We start from the raw sequence: 18,733 nt of genomic DNA on the forward strand, positions 1-18,733 counted from the left end.
TGGTGAGTGGGTTTCTGTGGACTTTCAAGGTGCCTGGCAAGTTGTGGTGGGTCTCTCTTCTCCACAGGGGGCTTCTCGTTGCCAAGGAGACGGAGGTTTGATAACTGTATGTGCGTTCCCCTGAGAGTTGGAGCTGGTTCCTTTGTTTGGTCAAATAAGCAACTCTTCAATTCACAAAAATATTCACAAAAAGTTGACCAGCTGAGCTGGCTTTCTCTGCAGGGAAAATATTCCTGTGGTAACGTATGCAGCAGCAGAGGTTAAAGCGGGCGCTGAAAACCCAGAAACAAAACCAGTACAGCTTTCTGTTACTTCATTCTTCTTTCTCTCAGATCTTTTTTTTCTTCCTCATCTCTCTATCTGTCCAACCCACTTTCCTTTTTCTTCCAACTTCTATTCCTTGTAATCTTCTTCTCGCGGGTCTCCTGAGTTTGACTAGCAGAGGCGGGTCATCACTCAAACTTGCGGTCCACTCTCAGCCAATAATAGGCCTGAAACCGTGATGGCGTTTGCCTGGGCGTGTAAAGTAGAAGTTTTAATTCTAGCGTTAAAAGTTTGATAAAAACAAAGAAAACTACATTTCTCCATTCTTTTGTCTTGACACACATTTGTTCAGAGGATTCTGAAATCACCTTATTAAGATATGAAGGTAAAGACATGGAATAAACGTATGAAAATGAAAAGACATCAAATAACACCATAGAATAACAGAGATAATGGTTGTGGATCTTGAATACCTCTCAAATTCAGATGGATATCTGTAAAGTTATGACGTATGAATAAAGAACTCTTCCTCTATCTATCTTCCTGTGTTTAACAATGGAGCACAAAAAGAAACAACAGGGAACATCAGTTAACAGCTGACTTACTTCATATAATATTAGGGCTGGGCAACGATTAAAATGTTTAATCTAATCACATGATTTCCCTGATTAATCGCATTTGTACGCAGAATCCAAAAGTAGTGTATAGCTTTTAGCATTTAGCTTTATTTTAAATGTGCTGCCATATGAATGAAAGTGCCATAACATTTGTTGTGCAAACACACTTTTAACATCAGCATCTTTCTGTAGTTTTTATGTAGAAGCCTCGCTCCACTGTCTGTTTCCTTGAATGACTTGCTGCTATCAGTTGTGTGTTTTGCCTTTAAGTGATATTTTAGACTGGAACTACTACGCTGAGAAGACAATTCAACTTGGCTGTAAATGCAGGAGTTTTTAAAAAAAAATTATTTTATGTTGAAACAAGTAAAACAGGAAGTAAAACAGGAAGTTAGCTCCGTGAGCGTCACACCTGTAGCGGTGATGTTACCTGCTAGTTTATCTTTATTTTATTACTCCATGCTTCGTGGTGTTTGCTGTAACTGCGTGAATGTGATGCAGAGGAGAAGTGGAAGTTAAAGAATGCCTCTGGGGAATGACTCTGCCGTTGGTTGAGAAGCAGGCTAAAGTTGATTATTTATTGGTACTAGCGACAATACTAAGAATGCTATTTCTTTAATGATTACAACAGCTAATGTCGTCTTTTACTTTGTTCACTTGAACTTTTAGTTCTACGGTGATGTGGCATTAATAAACATCTGTGAAAAGAACCGGAGTCTCGCATCCAATCAATGGGCGGCATATTGGCAGAGTTTACAGATGACTTTGGTTCTGTCGACTCCGCCGTATGGAAGAACTTTAAAATGAAAATGGCCGAGTAAAAGTTCCGTACTCTTCTCCATGTTTGGTGAATTCGCCGATTACTTTCTTTTCCGGTTTCGCAGCAGACAGCAACAGACTTTTACAAAATAAATCCTGTGAGCAACAGACTTTTACAACAATAAAATAAATAATAAAACCTGCGTTAATGCGCGATAAAATATGTATTGCGTTAAATAATTAACACGTTAACGCAATAATAACGAGTTAACTTGACCAGCTCTATATAATATATATTACTTCATTCAAATGCAACTTGGGATATCACTGAAAACCTGAAAGAACCTGTAGAAATATGTTAAATACATTTAACAGTTTTAAAAATCCAACTGAAAGTGAGTCTGAATGAAAAAGTTGGTAGAGGTGTGAGAGGTCTGTTTCTCGTCCTGTTCGATGAAAAGGTGGATATGTGTCCCTTTTGATTTACATGTCCAGATAAGGAGGAACAAACATTGGTCCATTTGAACAGAAAAGGGTTCCTTTCCATTTTAAAGTCCTCCAGATAAGTTATGGGACAGGTCTGGTGGGAGAGAGTCTCTCAAATTATCTCCAAAGGACAAAGGCCATTGTAAATAAGCGATAGTTTCTGTCTCTTACTGGGGTGGAAATCCCCCATCTGCGTCTCTGAATCAACATTACCACACAGGAATGTTCATGAGGCCTCCCAACGACTAAGTTCCATATTAAATCCACACTTGAGTTTGCAACAATATCATGGTGAATGTGTGCTGTAATCAAAGCTGAAGGTGTTCCAACCAAATATTAAGAGTGTGTATGTCTTTGGGCTAAATGCTAAACCCCACAATGCCCCCAATGCGTTTCTCACTTGTAAGTCAGTTTAGATCAAAGCATATGCTAAAATAATTCAATAAAAGTATAATTTGAGTTTGTGCTATTATTTCAGAGCACCATTAGCTTAACTTATATTTATATAAGCTTGGGAGGATTCAGGACTACAGAAGCTTGACTGGTGAAATTGTCAAGATATTGTCAAGAAATTGCTAAAAGATAAGGTCATACCAGTTGCTCAATGGCTTCTTAACATTGAGCAACACAATCCACAATTCTTTTCATCTGTCAGCAGAGTTCATTGATGTCAAAAGGCAAATACACAAAAATATAATTTCTCGTCAGTTGTCTGAAACCCAAATTAAAGGGGAACTCCGGGGCATTTGAAGCGCATTTCCATTGCTAGAGGTTGTCAAATACTGACAGTAGGACACAGACTGGTGCAAATCTGCGCTCCCTGTGCGGCGATTGCGCTGTTTGCGCAGCCTGTCACGCTAGCCAAATACGTGGTGGCCAAGGGGCAAATAATAAACCTTCCACGTAAAACAACAACTTGCACACTGCAGAAACGTCACACCACTTTATAAACCATCCGACAATAAAGTCACAAGCCTTACCATCAAAACCATATGCATGGTTCTCACATTACTGGCATGGGGACGTTACAAAACAACTTTATAAACAGCATGTCACTTACCTCTTGTCGGTATGCGCGCGCATGTGAAAGCCCAACAGAGTCAATGGACGATACTCCCATATACAAAGCAATTATCTTCTCTAGAAAAACTGTGTTCAAGTATTTAAAACATTACAACAATACATGCCCAGTAATATTGTTGTAATGTTTTAAATACTTGAACGCAGTTTTTCTAGAGAAGATAATTGCTTTGTATATGGGAGTATCGTCCATTGACTCTGTTGGGCTTTCACATGCGCGCGCATACCGACAAGAGATAAGTGACATGCTGTTTATAAAGTTGTTTTGTAACGTCCCCATGCCAGTAATGTGAGAACCATGCATATGGTTTTGATGGTAAGGCTTGTGACTTTATTGTCGGATGGTTTATAAAGTGGTGTGACGTTTCTGCAGTGTGCAAGTTGTTGTTTTACGTGGAAGGTTTAGAATTTGCCCATTGGCCACCACGTATTTGGTTAGCATGACAGGCTGCGCAAACAGCGCAATCGCCGCACAGGGAGCGCCGATTTGCACCAGTCTGTGTCCTACTGTCAGTATTTGACAACCTCTAGCAATGGAAATGCGCTTCAAATGCCCCGGAGTTCCCCTTTAAGTTCAAACATAAAATACAACAGATGTCTGTATCACACCAATTTATAGCTTCATCAAAATCTTACAGCTTTAAATAAACAAAGTTTAAATGTGGTCAAGTGTTGCTGTTGAATTAACTTGAGAAAGGTCATTTTCAATCATTGTTTTAACAAATAAACTATCAAATTTACTACCTAAATATAATACCTCTGTACCAATGATTGGAACCATTATTGCTTGAGTGTATCTGTGCAACCATGTGTGCATTACCTGGATATAAATCCTTTGACAGCAAGTTTCTCTGCAGCGCTGCCAGGCTGTGGAGTCAGCATGTCTCTGATTCGCACCCATCCTGCGGTGCCAAGGCCAACCACCACTGCCCCAAACATCCTGCATGAGAAATGACACAAAAAAAGATCCTTTAAAAAAAAAAAAAAAAAAGGTTGGCCAGCAGGGAAGGCCCTGGACACACTAGCCCCTTTCACACTGAGGAATAACCCGCGTTTAATCTGCGAATTTAGCGTGTCTGCTGTTGCGTTCACACTGCCGACCCGGGCTGCCGCGTCGACTCACCTTTCGACCCGCGTCGGACCCTAGTCTTTTTGCCGAGTCGAGTTTGGTGTGAAAGCAATTGACGCGGGTCGGACGTGGGCGTGGCGTGATGTGAGGAGTTTAAAAGACAGAATGGACAGCTGATTCAGAACAACAGCGACAGGTGAGGACAAGTTTTACTCTGTTTTAGCCTACATCAAGTTCGAGACATTTTTGAAGATGGCCAACTGCGGAGACAAGGAGGTCCGCGAGCTCCTCAGCCTCCGAGCAGAGGACGTTATTTACCGCCACATTTCAGAGACTATAGTGCTCTTGTATTCTCCGCATATGTTCTTCGGCGGCATCCCACGTTGTAACCATCCACATCCCGTAAAATAACATCTCCATGAACTGCATATACAATTAGCAATAGCCGGCCCGGGACTAGCCGGAATCAACATTACCACACAGGAATGTTCATGAGGCCTCCCAACGACCAAGTTCCATACTAAATCCACACTTGAGTTTGCAACTAGCCGGACTACCTTCATCAACACCAAAACGAGGCTGGAACTCTGCTCACAGGACGCAGCAGGTGGTAAGAAGATGTTCATAAATGATGCTGCTGATATGGGATGTCATACAGGTTCATGTCAAAAGACGCAAACTATCCCTTTAACATGTGAAATGATCACTCCTCATTCCCAAAGCTGAAAAGGACAGCATGCAACAGACTTGAGAGTCTTCATCCACACATCTGGTTCCGCTGACAGAAAAGCAACAGGAAGTGCTGCCTTTTAGTGTTTAGCCAGCGTAAACAAAAGTCTTCTGAGATGTGTTTTTGTTGTTGCTGTTTGTTTGCTTTACATTTCTATAAGAAACATTTCTAAACAGTAGCTGGCTAATCCAGGCAGCCGCTACGCTCCATTCACTGGAAACACTCAGTGAAACCTTGCCTTCGTTAACGTAAGGAGGTGGGAACATGAAACCAGGCTGTCTTCCATCTCTACAGACTGGATGCATAACATGAGCACGAAAAAAAAAAAGTTTGCTTGGTTGCTTTTACTTTACAGAGTGCACCCATGTCACTGCACTTGAGTTAATTAACAAAGTATATGCTATATTCTACATGAATTTTTATGAATTTTTATGTTGTAGAGTTGTGAATTTATTTTATCAATGGAGAAATTGAGCAGCCTTGCTTTGTTGTCTACAGTAGTAGATCAACCCTCATCTTACTTTGAAGCTCCCAGATCAAGGAAGTGACGTCGACGCAGCTTTAGCTGCAGAGAAGCTATCAGGCTTGTGTTGATAATAATAAACTCCTGGACTATGTACAAACTTCCAAATGCATCATTTTGTGAGTACAGATCATATTTGTACTACTGTAGTTTGGTGTCATGGCATGTGATTTTAGTGTGGTAATTTTGGAGATACTGCCTAGGTTCCATTAGCACTTGTACTAAGCTATTCGGGATAACTCAGTAACTCAGCTGATGTTCAGCCAAGATCGAAAAAACTGCGGGTGGGCTACTTGGCTGGATGTCACGGTTCAAATGACCCCAGGGTGAATCTAGTCCGAACTATCACTTTAATATCACTGGCAGAACACACCAGAATAAACTTTGTGTTGAAATAGATGGCCCTCCCCAATTAAATGCAAGCAAAAACATTGCAGTTACACAAAGTATGAATGAGAAATGCTAAATACCATGTTTACGTACAATATTGTAAAAGAATGAACTCTACTCAAAAATCAAAGGTACCAGACACAACGTGTTGACTGCCTGGATTAAAGCCGTCTGTGAATGGCAGAGTACAGATTTTGCTCTCACCTCTACTTTTTCCCAAAGTTTCTGAATCTGTTGGGACAGTTGGTTACTCAGCAGCTCATCCCAATCATCCAGCTGTGTGCGTTTTACTGGCAGCCCAACAGCTTGTGGTCATTGAGGCAGCTTTTTCACACTCGGTTGGTGGAACCAGGCGTAGGTTACAGTTGGCATACCCAAAGTCAAATGTCTCATGACATCACATGCATTCCCTCTACTGAGAGTAAAGGAGTGCCAAAGCAGACAAAAGCTGGTCAAAAATGGCAAGATGGAACAAAGGGGCACGCAAGATGGATCGAGGAGTGGGTCGCACAAAAGCCACTGAGATAGAGACGAGAGAAGTTCCATCCCGTTCCGTCATTCTGACGGCTGAAACTGCTCAAAGCAATTTCTTTCAATACAAGGCAATGATGCTGAGCCATAATTCTACTAAATATAAAACCTGTTTGCTGAAGGAAAAGAGCAAAGAAGAGATTTGAATGATCTCGTGCATCTGCACCTTCTCCTGCAACAACACAATGAAGAAATCTGATTAAATCTATTTTGGTAGGGAAAATAATTTAACTAGCTCTTACTGCACAATGTTTTAAGGGTGGTGAGACATGCGACATTTCTGAAACAATTCACTCACCACGAGTTTAAGTTTAGCTACTAGTTCAAAGTTTGCTCCTTCCAGCTGTGATCTTATTAGACTATTCTACCTGCTATAAACCTTGTCAATTATTCAGCCTCATCATGATGCATTAAATGTTTGGGGAGAATGATAACTCTTCCGTGTTGTTAGATGGAAACTTATAAGCTGAAATCCCTTGTAATTTTGAAACCAACTTTGCAGTAAAAATCTGACAGTCTTGCTCTCTCTCTAACCCCAACCTACTGTGGAAGATCTTTAACATGCTTTTCCCCAAAAGAAATACTCGACTGAAAACATTTTCCCTTTCATATTTAAGAATAACAAACTGAAACAATCTTTCAATATTAGGCTGTAGCCAATCTTTCAATATTAGGCTGTAGCCAACTTCAGAATGAGTTGCTATAAAGTGAAGAATTGATCATTGATCTGTAAAATTACAGAAAATACAAAAAATGAAAACGTTCTGAAAAGTAAACCATTCCTTTTAAATAAAGTTGGGTTCCGGTTGGCGAGCGGAATGGAGTAGTGTTTTTTTGGGCTCCTGCCACACAACTTATATTTGACCATCTATTCGCTCAAATTTAATTAAATTAGTGCCTACGATCGTCTGAATGTGTTTTACGCACACTACCAACCAGAATGACTTCTAGAACTACATCAAACAAATAGGACAAGAAAAAAGAAAATGTTTCTGCTGCTGGCCACGCTGTCGACAACGCTACATTGGCTAGCATGCTAGACAACCTCAAAGCGGACCTGCTAACTAATCCTGACTCTCTTTCAGCAAGATGTGAAAACAAGCTTGGTGCCATTGAAGCAAAGTTAGGCGGAATCCAGACTACAGTGAACAATCATGATCAACAAATTTCCGATGTGGAATCTGGGCTGAACGATTTACAACGTCTGGAAGCGCAGGTGATTGCTCTGGCTGAAGACAACGCTAAGCTGAAAGCTAAGGTTCTGGACCTGGAGGGGAGAAGCAGGCGGTGCAATCTTCGCCTCATAGGACTGCCTGAATCAATCGAAGGTACGAGACCAACAGTATTTTTTTCTAACCTCTTGGTTGAGGTGCTGGTGTAGCGTGCTCTCAGGAAAGACAGAGAACGGAGATGTTTACATTAAACCTTCCCCCCTTTTTCAAATGTCTTGACATCGAAAACATTCCGCTGTTTATGACCCTTTCAACGGATTACCCAAAGGAGATAAGGACCCAGATGTGAATTCTAACCTACTGGAGTTCCTTTGTGAGATTCTCTCCTCCAACGCCAGCCACGCATAATAAATTATGCAAACTGACACCCTCTGACAGAGAAACAAACCAGGCTTGCTCTTCTTTCCTGGTCTGTTACAAGGAATGTTCAACTCTCCACTTTTCTTTAGAAGAATAGAATCAACCCTAATCGTCACTTTTCTTGACATAAACTGTTGAAATCGGAACTGCATAAATCTACAGATCATTTTGAAACATTCGCCATTCTTTTACATGAAGTATTTACCAAGTTATGGGATATTGGATTTAATAGAATCCCTTTCGTGGAGCCACAGCGCCCCCCAAAGGACATGGATAACGGACACTTTTCACTATGTCAACCTAATGACCATGGACAATTTCAACTGTGGATGTTTAATGTTCTCATTATGTGCAATGCATAACCTAATAGTGTTTAATTCCACAGGCATTGAGTCCAAACAGCTGCAGATCATTCTAATTAACAGTAACCAAAAGTTGTCATACTATTTCTATCATGATAATATGAAGTATTGTATGCTGATAACTGTTCCATGCTCATATGTGTGTTTATGCCTGCTCGTATGCAACATTATTGTCTGTTAGAAACATTATATTATCTAAAATCAATGTCATATGAGTTAAATACGGTATAAGGAAGAAGCAGGAATTCAACCCCTTTTTCCTCAAATTCAGCGTGGTCAACCCCCCTTTTTTCCGTTGGGTCAAAAGCCAGCTGAACTCTGATTGGACGAAAGCTGACATGTGATCTCCAGCTTAAAAAGAGAGGCGCGCATGAAATCGCCCTCTCTCAGTCTCTCTCAGCCTCTCTCAGTCTCTCATCATTTTTCTCTGTTATCCCTCACGCAACTCTTTTGTCCTCTCTCTCTGTAACTATTAATTACCATTTTTTTTTAGACTTCCCCTTTCTTTTGTATAAAAGTCTAGTCCAATACACGCGAGTGTGTGCCAACTCATACAGCCCAGCAAGCCGCCACTTTTCATCCAAGGACGAAGAATAAAGAAGAAGTCGATTCTACGTCATCCCGCTGGTTACCACGGGAACACCGCTTCGACACCAACTCATCAGAAGGAAAGAACCACGGGATCTCTTACGCTACTACGACAAAGTAAGGTGCTGGTTTGAGATCTTTCGAAGCCGTGGATAAAATGAAAACTTTCTCTGAAAGCGACGAATGAGCAGACCTCCGCGGGCAGAAGACAGTTGGCACAATATCCGTGTTACGAACCAGATTTAGTCACATTTTTGATAGGTAACCCTGTTAGTGACCTGCTTCTTTCTTCCCTTATATGCCCTTTTGAGTGTCACCAATAATTCTAATTTCTGTCTCTTTATCAATTGTTTATACACCTATATACCTGTGCAATGTTGAATAAATGTTTAGTATTACTCCATTTAAGAGCGTCACGGACAGTTACTAAAGCCGACTATCACTTCAAACAGAACGTACGAATCAGAATGAGATTGATTATTAATTAATTAATGAGATTGATTATTAATTGATTAATAATTTAATATACCAGGATCGTAAGATTGTAACAGTTTCCTACCTGACTGTAACGTAAATTAAAATTGTAGGTGGGTGGTGCCCTGCTATTTTCGAGGTAAATATTAATTAATAACGTGCCAACGCTACACTGGGGAAAGATGTGCTACCTTCCCCTCCAGAACTTGAGAGAGCCCACCGTGCGCTTAGAGACAAACCAGCCGAAGGAGAAAAGCCCAGGGCCGTGATCATTTGTTTTCACAAGTTTCAAACGAAGGAGGCAGTGATTCGCGCAGCCCAGTGACGGCGAGGCGAGCTGAAGTACAATGATGCGCCGATATATATTTACGAAGACTACAGCCCCGAAGTCCTGGAACAGCGCGTGGAATACAAAGACGTAATGCAACAACTCTACACTCTCCACCTCAAGCCCTCACTGCAGTATCCTGCGCGACTGTTTATCAGGTCGGAAGATGGCAAGAGACGGCACTTGAAATCAGTGAGAGCAGCTGAGCAGTTTCTGGCCACCTACGAGCCTGCTCCAAGAACGGAGGAGGACTGATTCAAGTCAAGGCTCAGCTGAGGTGACGAATTGCTACTATTTCCTTTTTCTGCGAGAAGGGCGAGTCTAATGTAGAGTTGGAATAACGCTGACTTGAGTTTAAAAAATGCGGGTACATAGGGACTGCGATCACTTTGATGGTAGGCTATGCTTCTTTTAAGTTTCACTTTCATTATGTCACCGAGTGGTGTATGGACATAAGCCTGGACTGCCTGTTCATTTTCTATGAATGAGAACCGTAGTCACCTTTGTAGGCCTTCCGTTACCGTTATTGTTGGCTGTGCTTAATTGCCTGATAATGTGTCGGCTAAACGTGCCTGAAACGGCGTGGAAAGTTTAACCAATTCTGTTCTGTGTTTTTTTGGAGTTAGGCTACTGTTACTGTCTAGTCTATATTCAATCATTTTAGTGTCATGCGATGTAGATTGGTTGAATTTACTTTTCTATAACCTTTTTTTATGATTGTGTGGTGGGGGAGAGAGAGTGGAGTAGAGCCCCCGGATAGTTTTGCTAAGTGAAGATGGCACTTTTGTGCAGGGACTGTGGGTATAAGGGGTTACTGGGAGTGGGTTGTATTGGAGACGGGTGGGGTCAGGGCTTTTATTTTTTTTAATCTTTTCTTCCCCTCCTCCTTTCTTTTTCCTTTCCTTTTTCATTTCTCAGACACTGTGCTCCTGCATGTGCTTACTTTCCATGCACTTTAATATCATGGTATATTATGCATACTTCACACAGAATTTACTGCTTGCATGGATGATAAAAAGTCAGTGAATAATATTCGGTTCATATCATGGAACGTCAAAGGGGCAAACCAAGCAACGAAAATAAATAAGATCATGTCTCATATTCAGGGGTTGAGAGGCGATGTGGTGTTTTTGCAGGAGACACACCTGCGTACAGAGGAAATTTTGCGCATTAAAAGGGGCCGGTTCAACCAACTATATCATTCCAAGTTCAGTGATAGGGCCAGGGGGGCTGCAATCTTGATTCAAAGCCACATTCCCTTTGAGCTAGAAAAACTTGTAGCTGATTCATCTGGCAGGTTTGTTATAGTGTCAGGGCTGCTGTGTAACACCCCAGTCATCTTGGCCAGTCTTTATGCACCAAACTGGGATGATGATAAGTTCATATCCAAGTTTTTTACATCCATGCCCAATATTGAAACTTACCATGTAATCATAGGGGGGGATTTCAATTTTGTTCAGCATCCTAATTTAGACAGATCTTCAACCAGACCGTACTCCCTTACTAAGTCAGCCAAACTACTTTCATCCACTGCATCACAGTTGGGTTTTTCAGGTCCATGGAGGTTTAAATTTCCAGACAAAAAATTGTTTTCATTTTTTTCGCCTGTCCACCATTCTTATTCTAGAATAGACTTCTTTCTCTTAGACAACAGATTGCTTTCTAATATATGCTCATGTGATTACCATAGTATTATCATTTCAGATCACGCTCCCACTTCTCTAGACATACATTTTCCTACTTCTAGGCGCCCTGACACGATGGAGATTTAGCTCAAGTCTACTAGCTAATGACCTCTTTGTTGAGCATGCAACAACCACCTCTCAAGTATTTTTTTCAATAAATGACACTCCAGACGTGTCAAGGGGTACTTTATGGGAAACCTACAAGGCATATCTGAGAGGCTATGTAATTTCTTATACAGCTTACCTTAAAAAAACAAATGTGAAAAGACAGACAGAGTTAGCACAAATGATCCTTGAAGTTGATGATAATTATTCTAGAAATCCAGGTCCTGCACTCTACAAAAGACGGTTACAACTTCATTCTGAACTAGTTATTTTAACCACCAACGAAGCAGAACTGCAACTGCTCAGATCTTTGAGTCAGGAGACAAAGCTGGCAAACTCCTTGCCCAGCAATCCAGAGCTGCTGCTGCCTCTAGGCTAATCCCAACCATAAAATCACCATCTGGTATTACCTTTACTGACCCAAAAAGTATAAATGAAACATTTGCCAAATTTTATTCTGATCTATATGCATCTGACCACCTTCAGTTAAATACACCCAATACACTCAATAATATTGTTTTCCCCATGATAGCAGAGGAGTGGGTAGAAAAGTTGGCCAGCCCAACATCTCCATCTGAGGTTGCAAGTGCTATCAGAGCTTTACAAAGTGGCAAGTCACCGGGTCCAGATGGTTTCCCCACTTCTTTCCAAAATCTCAAGTGATGTATATAATGAAGCACTGTCTGCTGGCCGACTACCCCCAACTTTGAATAATGCTACTATTTCTCTTCTGTTAAAAAAGGACAAGGACCCACTACTTTGTAGTAGCTTCAGACCCATTTCGCTCTTAAATGTTGATTACAAGATTCTGGCTAAACTTTAGTCCCTTCGTCTCCAACAGATTTTACCAAGTATTATTTCACCAGACCAAACAGGCTTTATGTTGGGTAGACACTCATTTCACAACACTAGAAGGCTTTTCAATATACTCAACACTCCCAGCTCCAGCATCCCAGAGGTTGTGGTGTCGCTGGACGCTGAAAAAGCATTTGACAGGGTAGAATGGGACTTCCTGTTTGAGGTAATGGATAGATTTGGGTTGGGGTCTGGCTTCATTTCATGGGTGAAATTGCTATATTCATCCCCAGTTGCATGTGTACAAACAAATAATACCTTCTCATCTCCTTTTCAACTCCAACGTGGTACAACACAAGGTTGTCCACTATCCCCCTTATTGTTTGCTATAGCTATTGAGCCGTTAGCGATCTGGTTGAGATCTGCACCAGGATTTCATGGTATTTTTCGTAACAACACTGAACATAAACTATCTTTATATGCCGATGACTTGCTCCTTTATGTGTCCAATAGGGGTGTAACGGTATGAAAATTTAGCATCACGGTTATAGTGACCAAAATGATCACGGTTTTCGGTATTATCGCGGTATTTTTAAAAGTGTGTTCAATCTGTTCAGAAAGCACTGATAGGCCTACACAAGCTGAAAAAAGTGCAACAGTGTTTATTATATAGCAAAATCTTATCAAAAACATCAACAATTAACATTAAAGGAACAAGAGTGCAGCATAAACAGCTTATTTGTCAGAAACATTTCCAGTAGTGCAGGTTTAAATGATACAAATCCAAACATTCAAGCTAAGGCATAAAGAACAATGTGTAAACAAATCAAAGAAACACCACAAATTATGTGCATGTTTTCTTCATCATCAAAATAGAAATGTAAAACTGTTAGTAGCTTATTTGTCGGGAAAATGAACCATTGTGCAAGTTTACGTGAACAATTTAAACTAAACCTTAAATAAGACAAACGTGCATTATGAATTCACAATAAATAGCCACTATAAACAAATTACAAATATAATTACAAGTGTAATCAAATCCAAATGTTCAAGTGTTGATGACATTAAAATAATAAAAAGAAAAAAGAAATATGTAAACAAATCAATGGAACAGAACTGATTGTATACTTATTCTCTCCATCATCAACAATAAGATGCTACTGATCTAGCATCCTGTACGTACACATCTCTACTCACTTGAGATTAAAATGTAAAACATATGTGTCAACATATTTACTTTGCTTGGTTTAAGTTGTGACCTAAGAGGGGAGACCATGTACCTGCTGGCACTGAATAGTCTCTCTGAAGGAACACTGGTTGCTGGGATGCACAAAAGCTTTCTTGCAATCCTGGCAAGATGAGGCAGTTGTGATGCATGGCCCCTCCACCATACCAGTGGATCATCCTCAGCTGGAATGGATGGCAGAGACTTGTAGACCCTGATTTCTTCCTTCACTGTATTTTCTGGGGTGGCTGGAGCTGAACCATCTTCAGATCTCTGCTGCCTTGTTGAAGTAATCTTTTTTAGCAACCCAGCCAGGCCTTTCCCTTCTGATACGGCTGTGGAGCTACTGCTGGTGCTTTGTGGTTCCTGCCTGACTTGTACAGGTGTCAGCTTCAAGGCCTCCTGGACACAGCTGTCAACTACAGCATCCACAGGCTCATCTAAAAAGCTGGTTTTGAACCTGGGGTTAATGAAACAAGCCATTTGCATGACATCCTTTGCCTTCTCTGTGTACCTCTTGTTTAGGTCCTCTCTCATTACCTGTTTCATCTGCTTGGTCAGGGCTGGATCCTCATTTTTTTCCTCCAGGATTTCACCAGTAATGTGGTCAAGGACTGGCTTAATGGCTGATAGAGTAACTCGTGTCTCTGAGCCAAGTGCATCTGTAAATTTGCTCAGAGGTTCAAGGAGCTGGCAGAGTTGTTCCATAACATTTATGTCAGCATCCTTTGGCATCAGATGCCAAACTCCCCTTTCTGCAGCCAGTGTACCACAGACTGCCTGCTGCTGGCTGAGGAACCGTTCAAGCATGTTGTATGTAGATCCCCATCGGGTCACTACATCATGGATGAGATTCCTCTGTGGCAGGTTGAGGGCAGTTTGCTTTACTGTCAGTGCTCGCTTTCTCTTCCAGCTCCGTGAGAAGCCTTGGACCAGGTGACGACAGGCCCTGACTGCTGTTTCAACTCTCTGAATTTTCAAAGCCTTTGCGATGGCCAGGTTCAAATTGTGACCGAAGCATCCAAGCCACAAATCAGGGAAATGTTCAAAGGCCTTGATCATGTTCATTGCGTTATCTGTAGTTATGGAGACCAGATCTGCCTTGTTTATCACCCACTCCTCCAACATATTCTCAAAAAACTCTCTGATATTTTGAGCACTGTGATCTTCTGGGAAAAACTGGGTTTCTAAGCAGTGTGATTCCAGTTGCCAGTCTGGGGTGAGATAATGAATGGTAAAGCTGATGTATGGTTGGCCAGCCCCACTTTCACTGGTCCAGAGGTCAGTAGTTGCAGCAAAGAATGTACCCTGAGCCAAACTCTTTTTAACATCAGTTTTGACTGTGTTATACAGCTTTGGTATTTCAGTCTTTGAAAAAAAATTGCGTGAAGGCACTTTGTAATGAGGCACGGCAACCTTCATCACCTTCAGAAAGCCAGGCCTCTCAACCATCTGGAAAGGCATCATGTCTTTTGCGATGCAATAGGAGATTGCTGCAGTTAGGTCTTGAGCTTTTTTGGATGCAGGTGCATAAGCAGACTGTCTTTCGAATGCTTGCTCAAGTGTCTGTGTCACTGATGAACCAGTAGCAATACTTGGTTGCCCCACTGCATGTCCTCTCTGTAAAAGAGAATAGGCATGTCATTATTATTAATTGCCGCAGTAAGTCTGCACAGTTTCAGACTGCGGATGTTGTTGTGTTTATTTTAAAACGAAATACAGTGTGACAGAGCGAAATACAGGCTAACGGGGTGAAATACAATCTTACAGGGCAAAACACAGGTGAATTAGGGCAATTTTGAATTATTTTTCCGTCTGAAGTTACAATTCCGTTTCAAAGGGTACATTCCGCGATTTCCGTCCGTTTTCCGTTATCGCGGAAAATCGTTGGCTCTACGCATGCAAAGAGATACTGTAGCCTACAACTACATGATAAACGCAACTCAAATGTGCTCCCGTCTAGCTCTGAGGCTAACGTTAAAGATGTGTCCCGATTAGCTCCACACTAACACCACAGAACGAACATGTGCATGTGCCGCAGGCATCTGTTTAGATTATTGACACGTTATTAAAAAGTTAGACAGACGGTTCATTGCATTCTGCTTCAACCCGATGTCCCCACACCATGCATTTATTTATGCATTTGAGCTGAAACGTTAACTTACCTTGCATTGGCTATAAAGTTGTGGGTGATGGTCACGGAGATGAGCAAGGAGATTCGATGTGTTGCCACCTTAAGCGGAAACTTTTTTTCTGCATGTTCTACAGACAGGATACCCATCTTCTTTCAACTGTCCCCCGGCATTCTTAAAAAAAACCAAAATATGCCCATCCTTCAGATTTAGTCCTCTCAGAGGGCTGATAAATGTCCTGACTCTGAGTGCTGTCATCTACACCTTCGGCCATGATTCCAACTTCAAGAAATGCACGTTGTAGGCTGCGCAGTGAGCATGCGCAACAAATTAAGAACTCGGATGAGGCTGGGAAATATTAAACTCACGGTTTTCATGCCGTGTTATTAACCATGATATTAATGATATTTGAAATGAACGCGGTAATTTTTATCGTCAACACTTTTTATCGTGGTTTACCGTCATACCGGTAACCGTTACATCCCTAGTGTCCAACACATCCACATCACTCCCAGTTACCTTAGACATCTTAAAAAAATTTGGCCAACTGTCTGGCTACAAACTCAATTTTGGGAAAAGCGAAATATTTGCATTGAACGAGTTGGTTGGGGCTCTCCCAGACAGCATAGCTCCTTTTAGAAGGGCAGACAGTACTTTTAAATATCTAGGTATAATCATAACCAAGACTCTGACTGACACTTTCAATAAAAAACTTTGTCCCCTTGCTTGCTAAGGTCGAGGATGACTTTGCCAGGTGGTCCACTCTACCTTTGTCGCTGGCTGGCAGGGTGAACCTTATTAAGATGGCCATATTGCCAAAGTTTCTCTATCTCTTTCAACATATCCCTGTACTCACTTCAAAAAAGTTTTTTGACAAATTGGACAAATCAATGTCTAAGTTTCTCTGGGCTAATAAACCTGTGCGTATATGAAAAAAAATATTGCAACTGCCTAAAAGAGTAGGGGGTCTTGCTCTCCCCAATTTTTTACACTATTACTGGGCAGCCAATATTCATAAACTGCTATATTGGACCGATAAATCCATGACCAACCAGCCCGGTTGGGTAGACATTGAAATGTCTTCATCTCAGTCCTCATGGAGGACGTGGCTTTGTTCTCCCTTCACTTTGTCAACGGCGAATGCAAGTAAAAACCCAGTAGTCAAACAGTCCCTCAAAATCTGGTTGCAATTCAGAAGGCATTTTGGCCTGAGAGACTGCTCAATCTATGCACCAATATTAGATAACCATAATTTCAAAGCATCTATTACGGACTCTGCCTTTAAATTGTGGTTTGAGAGGGGCATTGTCACAATTAAGGATCTTTATGATGGTGGCACTTTCATGTCCTTTACTGGCTTATCGACCAAATTTAAGCTTCCTCCCTCCCACCTCTTTAGGTTTTTTCAAATTAGGAACTTTGTGCAGAAAAAATACCCTGACTTTCCGAATATTCCTGCACTAACCTTGGTAGATAAACTTTTCTTGTTGGACCCTAATCAGAGAGGGAATATTTCACATATTTTTAGGGCATTAGACTCCACTACCGCTGTCTTCCCCCAAAAAACAAGATCTGGGCATGACCCTTGAGGAGGACCAGTGGGCTAATATTCTACAATTGGTACACAGCTCCTCTATCTGTGCACGACATGGTCTAATCCAATGCAAATTACTACACAGGATCTATTATACAAATCATAGATTGTCAAAATTCTACCCAAATGTTGCAGACACCTGTAATCGATGTAACCAGTCTCCTGCTGACCTCATGCACACGTTTTGGTCATGCCCTAAGTTGAAACATTTTTGGTCTGAAATATTTGGTACCCTCCACAGAGCCTATGATGTTGGGGAGGATCTCCGTCCTCTCCCAGCTCTTTTTGGTATTCTTCAAACTAAATCCTTTGCAAGCAAAGCCCAACACTGCATGGCTTTCTGTTCTTTACTGGCAAGGCGTTTAATTTTGCTTAACTGGAAACATACTGCACCCCCCTCTTACAGTCGATGGGTCAAGGAAGTTCTTTTCAACTTGAAGTTGGAGAGGCTTAGATTTTCCCTTAATGGTTCATTGAGTAAATTCAACAGGACTTGGGACCCCCTGCTGTCCATCATAGACACTCTAGACATTGAACCAGAAGAGACGCAGGTCTGAGTTGTTGTTTAGTTATTTATTTACTTTTTTTTGTCCCCCTTTTATTTTATTTTTATTTTATTTATTTTTTCCTCCTTCTAATATTATTTATTTTTAGGTTGCTAGTATTTTGGTTTTGTCTCATTCTTTTTCTCTTCCCTTTCTCTTCCTGTCCTCCTGTTTGTGGTTTTAAATTACTTTCATTCATGTACTGTGCTTAGAACATGGGGTTGTTGGGGATGTTGTGTGGGAGGGGCGGGTGGGAGGGTGGGTGTTTTTTCTGAAAATTGTATAACAAAAACAAATGAGCATTTTTTATGTTTGGGGTCCACCCAATCCTTTCTATGTCTTTGTATTGTTGCTCAATAAAGAAATTAATAAAAAGAAAAAAACTGTAAAAAAAATAAATAAATAAATAAAGTAGTTTAAGCAGCTAAATACCGACAGTCAGCAGTCATGTAAATAACAGATAAAGTGACAAATGTACCATATACAGTGCACAGTGAAAATGAGTACACCCCTGTTGAAAAGTAACATTTTGAACAATATTTTAATACACACACACAAGTTATTCCCAAAACGTGCATAGAGTAAGTTTAATACAACATCTGTTCAGCTTACAACAGAAAAGAAAGGTCAATAATATAACTTAAATGACCTATTTGTCCATTTTTGTGAAATTATGCTGGTGCAAAAGTGAGTACACCCCTATGTTAAACTCCCTGAGAATGGGCCGTGTTGGCCCGAAATGTCATGAAATGAAAAGGCATTAAAAGGGAGGTCATCGTTGTGCGTTTCATCCTTGCCTTACATTGAAATTTTACATTTTGAGTCTGCACCAGGCTAAAAGAGACGTGTGTGAGATTTG

General features: G+C 41.0%; 1 protein-coding gene across 1 annotated transcript in view; it reads right to left on the reverse strand.

Annotated features, from left to right (window-relative positions):
* The window catches only part of blvra (biliverdin reductase A), a 59,528-nt gene that overhangs the window by 34,227 nt on the left and 6,568 nt on the right, over positions 1–18,733 (reverse strand). The window contains exon 2 of the mRNA XM_075484190.1: positions 4,027–4,146. Coding sequence (XP_075340305.1) covers positions 4,027–4,145 — 119 coding nt within the window. The 5' untranslated portion in view covers position 4,146. The remainder of the gene's footprint in view (positions 1–4,026; positions 4,147–18,733) is intronic.

Source organism: Odontesthes bonariensis, chromosome 14 (assembly GCF_027942865.1).
Source record: "Odontesthes bonariensis isolate fOdoBon6 chromosome 14, fOdoBon6.hap1, whole genome shotgun sequence".
In the NCBI taxonomy this organism is placed as follows: domain Eukaryota; kingdom Metazoa; phylum Chordata; class Actinopteri; order Atheriniformes; family Atherinopsidae; genus Odontesthes; species Odontesthes bonariensis.